Here is a 5,137-nt window from a genome sequence, read left to right as displayed (position 1 = left end):
TACAACAGAAGAACAAATTGACATTTTACAATTTACACAAATAATTAACAATACACAATACTTAATAGTCATTATATACAAACCACCAAAAGTTGCTATACAAACATTACTAGCAATTTTAAGTACGATATTAAATGCATATCCACATCATAAATACATCATAATGGGTGATTTTAACATTGACCTACAACAAACAACATACAGTAGCAAATTACTACAGAACTACATGAAAACAAATTTTAATTGTGAGCAGAAAATTAACACACCTACAACAGATTACAACTCTTTACTAGATCACATTTTTACAAATGCACATCCTACAAATTACGGAACATTAGAATCATATTACAGTGATCATAAACCAATATGGATAGCTATGTAATGTACTGTTTAACAATGTTACCTTATGAAAGTACTGTCTTTGCAAAAATAACAGTATTGACTATTAATATTTACATATTATTTTACAGATGATTTCCATTGAAGAATTAAAGAGCACCAATCAATTTGATTTCAAGCCATACCAGAAAGCGCTACGAGTCAATATCATCAAATGTTCACCTAAAACTTATTATCGAAATTCAAAACAAGAAAATAAAGTTTTGTATCATATGGCATTGGCTGATGAAAGTAGTACTATAAAAGCAACATGTTATAATGAGGATTACTATATGCAAACAAAAGAACAAAATGGATTACTTATTCGCAATTACATTTTCAAAAATGATATTTTGATGTTGACAAAGCAAACGAAAATAGCAAGAATGCCACCCCTTACAATTTCAGCAGGTATTATCCAGGAAGCGGAATGCATCCTGCAACCACCAGCCCCACCAGTATCTCCAATAAAAGCTGTTCGAGGAGCTGCTGTAAAGACACTCCTGAGTGTGTCAGGAACAATACCAGAAGTAAGCATTATTTTATTATTATTTTGCATGCAGCTATTTGTCTTAGTTCCTTTTGGCTAAAAAGAGTTCTTCATTGTACAATAAAATGTAATTGTTTAAATTACAAATAAAATGCAATGTTTATATGTAAACAAGTTTTACAACTTATAATTTTCATAAAATAATATAAAAGGTACTGTTTTATGATATTACTATTGCTAACATGCCAATATTTAAATAGAACAGTACATACAGATATACAAATATATGAGACAATTATTATACATTAATACAAGGTAAGTAAATTCTCTATACATTACCAAAAACAGAAAAATTCTATAACATATGCAACTTAACTGCAAATAATTTACTTGTTTCACATAACTAGTTGTACAAAAAAATAGATGTACATTGCTATCTGCAACAAGTAATTAATATGCAATTATTTTCTTACAAAATTTTATTCTGAACTATTTTATTATGTTAATTATACCCTCCAAAGCAACAATCAGCAACTATGATAAAGTAAGTAAATAATTTTATATATGTTACATAAATCCGAAACATAACAACACACAATACAAACAGTATTTACTTGTTTAAAATAGATACTTGTACAACAAATAAGATTGTACAATAATATCCAAAACAAGTAATTACTACATGTTCTACAATAGCTAAGAAATAAAATATATCAAGTACACCATTAACAGCTTATCACCAATTGCTGATCTTATTGTACGTCTTCCTCTACTTCTTTCCTCAATTTTGTTCCTTTTAACTCCCATCTCCATATCAATCCCTATAACTTTCCTTTCATTATATGTATAAAAAAAACAATATTAGCTTATGAGGAAAACTCCAAGCTGAGGAGACACTTTCTAACTCACAGTAGCAAACAATTCAAACACATGTTGCAATTCTATCAGCTTTGTAAAAGTTTTATGTATATATACATACAACATAAGTATTCGCACAGTATATTTATATATTTGATGCCTTATTAAACAGACTGCTACCATAGAAGAAAGGCTCCTATCCTCCAGAACTTCCCTGCATCCCCCCCAACTGCTCTGCTGACAACTGCTGTGTTATCAGCAGAGCAGTATGGGATGCCACCTCCCCCTACAACCACTGCTGACAGCTGCACCCAAAACAGAAAAAGCTCCTACCTTCCAGCACTTCCTGCCCATCCCTCCTGAAAGCTCTTCTGTTGCACAAAACATAAATGTCAATCGCAGCACCAACATACCAACAAGCTTAGCAGACTTCAACTTAAAAAAAGACTAGCTCCTACCCTCCAACTTTTTCCTGCCCTAACTACTAGGAGCTCATCTATAACACTAAACGTGATAATGTACAATGCACCTCCAAGACAGCAAGAGTATAACATACTCTTACCGTAAGCAAGAATATCTCCTGCTCTCATGCTCTTCCCTGCCACCCCTGCTGACATCTCTTATATTACATGCAAACTAAAGATGTCCAACACAATTTCAACAAAACAAGAGGCATGCACTTCTATCCAGAATAAAAAAGTCTCCTACGAGCTCAGCTCTTTCCAGCTGAAGTATTAACATTGATACTATGATAGTATTATATCAGCCTATGGAAAACTCTATGTACCATCAATGGACTTACTAATTACCAAAAGTAGAAATGTAGAAAGAGAAAAAAGAAAGTTTAATCAAAAGAAAGATAAAATATACTAGCAATACATGAATGGATCTGTTAACTATAAACAGCAATAGAAGGTAAGTAACACAAATTATATCCACTTGCATTTGTACAAAAGTAAGCAAAACTTGCATGCCAAAGAATTAATAATTTTTGTTTCCATTATTTAATGTTGCAAATATAAGAATGTCTATAGTATGTTTCTGAATAATGCTGTGTACATATACAAAAAATTAAATTTATTATCCAAGATTCATTAAAGTATACAAAACTGCAACAAATGCCTACTTTACATACCACAGGCAGAAGATACTAAAACTATACTTGTTGGAGGCCAAGACACCAAAATAAGGAGCATTACAATTAATGATGCTACAGATTCAGTGAAGATAAGTCTATGGAGAGACGCCACTGATTTTACGGTTGAAATTGGGAAATATGTTCAGCTTACACATATGGCTGTACATGAGTACAATGGAGAGAAGATATTGAACACAACGAGACACACTACAATACAAGTAAGTAAATATTTTTAGCAATATCAAAATGCTATTAGAAAATTAAGAAAGATGTACTAAAACACTATTTCCATAGGTAATACAACCACCAAAAGAAAACATAACTGTTACATTATTTGGCATGGAAAAAACATACCAAGAGAAAAGCACAATGGTGGTGCAAATAGAAAATAATGAAAACTTGCAATCAATGGACATCAATAATACACCTTTGATGGACTTCTTAAACATTGAAACTGACACAGAAGATTTTGAAAATGCTTTAATGCCATTTTTGCCAATAACACTTAGTGTACTGTTTTGTAATGGTTGCATTACAGACATAATAAGAAAAATATAACTGCAATATAAACAATTGTTGCAATACCGCATACAAATTACTATAAAGTAACTTGAAGAGTTTGCATACTACTACTGATTACTTATGTTTGACTTTTTCAGATAGTTATTTGTATCCCAAAATCCATTTCTTGTTCATGTAACAGTAGTAAATGATACTTTCTTTGTTTGCAAAACTGTGCATATCTTTCTTAATAATTGCATTATTGAAAATACAGCACTTTATCATGATTGTACTATCACAAATACTTACAAAAATGTATCTGACAAAATACTAAAAAATTGCACTATATGTTGCTAGAATTGATCTACAAACATTATTGCCATAACAGTATTAAAAACACTAAAAAGTGACCTGATTACGTTGGATGATACTACTGATTACTTATGTTTGATTTTTTCAAAAAGTTATTTCTATAAAAAGTCATTTCTATTTCATGTAAAGACTAAAATACTTTTTATGTTTGAAAAACTGTGCATTTTTGTGTTACTTGTTGCATTATTTAAAATATTGCACTTTATTGTCATAATACTTTAACTAATTGTTATTAGTAAAGTGTATATTAGAAAACATCCAAAAATTGCACTCTCGTTTGCTATAATTGTTTTGTTTATTTTACTTGGACCTACAAAATAAATACTTGTTTCATTGTTACTACTTCTTTTGCCTAAGGAATGTACATGCAGATTACCATATTATTTACCAAGTTAATTTTCAAATATAACTAAATACAAACTAAAAAAATGCTCAACATACAATTGAAACTATCTCAGTTCTAAAAGAATGCCAATAATATGTACATGTGAGTATATCTTTCTATATGTCATAAAAAAAAACTTTTTAAAGAACACTGTAGTTTGCCTGATTATTTCCTACTCAAAAATGCTAACTATAACATATCTATATAATTATTGATAATGTGTGAAATCATGTGTGTAAACAACATAAATACAAAATATATTGCAGAGGAACTGCAAAATATTCAACATATGCAAACATTATAACTAATGCCATTACCAATTGCAATGTAAATAACTTAATCTTAACTAAGGCGAGACCTATTGCATTGCAAATGCTTGTTTAACACTTTATTGTTCTTGTTAACAAAACACACCGATTTTTTTATTGAACATTGGCACGTTATTTTTAATGACATGAAAAAGAAAACAGTTTTGATTTAAATATCATTTTTGGATTAATTGCATTTAAAAATTACAATCATTTTCATTTTAAATGTTTTTTAAAAGCGTTTTACCTTTGGTTGTTTAGTTTTGCATTCTTGGCTTTGCTTTTTCGGGTTGAAAGAAAGAGAAACATGATAATTTATTGTTCATTTTTTGATATGGTGCATCCACTTGTTGTGCTGAAAAATGAGGTTTTTAGAAAACGATGCTTTTCTGCCGTCAATGATTTTAATAGTAAAAATTACCTTTTAAATTGTTTCCTTGTTATTTAAGTAGGAAGAATTTTTCAAGTTGTTAAAGTTGATTTATCTGTATATGGATTGAAACAAATGTAGCATGTTAAAATCTAATTTTATAACCCTACAATTTTAAAGGAATTTTTTTCCATGTTATTTCATATCTTTTTACATATTTCAGTAAAATGATTTCAGATGTTTTAAACAATTTTGCTGAATATATTTTTTAATTTAAAAATTTTATTTTATTTTGGTAGTTAGGAAATGCATTCCTTTAAAAAAACATTATGTGGAA

The 5,137-nt window shown here is 29.4% G+C and overlaps 1 protein-coding gene across 1 annotated transcript; it reads left to right on the top strand.

Annotated features, from left to right (window-relative positions):
* The first annotated feature begins 470 nt into the window (after positions 1-470).
* On the top strand, positions 471-3,422 carry LOC147747608 (uncharacterized). Its single transcript, XM_086936337.1, has 3 exons — positions 471-908; positions 2,867-3,082; positions 3,159-3,422. Exons 1-3 carry the CDS (start codon positions 471-473, stop codon positions 3,420-3,422), a joined length of 918 nt encoding a protein of 305 aa, XP_086792463.1.
* The last annotated feature ends 1,715 nt before the right edge of the window (positions 3,423-5,137 follow it).

This window comes from Lissotriton vulgaris, chromosome 1_1 (genome assembly GCF_964263255.1).
Source record: "Lissotriton vulgaris chromosome 1_1, aLisVul1.2, whole genome shotgun sequence".
NCBI lineage: Eukaryota > Metazoa > Chordata > Amphibia > Caudata > Salamandridae > Lissotriton > Lissotriton vulgaris.
This window is presented reverse-complemented; position numbering and strand designations above follow the sequence as displayed.

Coding starts and splice junctions, on each gene's coding strand:
- LOC147747608 (XM_086936337.1), top strand. CDS start 471: ATGATTTCCATTGAAGAATTAAAGAGCACCAATCAATTTGATTTCAAG. Junction 909..2,866: donor TGTCAGGAACAATACCAGAA/GTAAGCATTATT, acceptor TACATACCACAG/GCAGAAGATACTAAAACTAT. Junction 3,083..3,158: donor CGAGACACACTACAATACAA/GTAAGTAAATAT, acceptor CTATTTCCATAG/GTAATACAACCACCAAAAGA.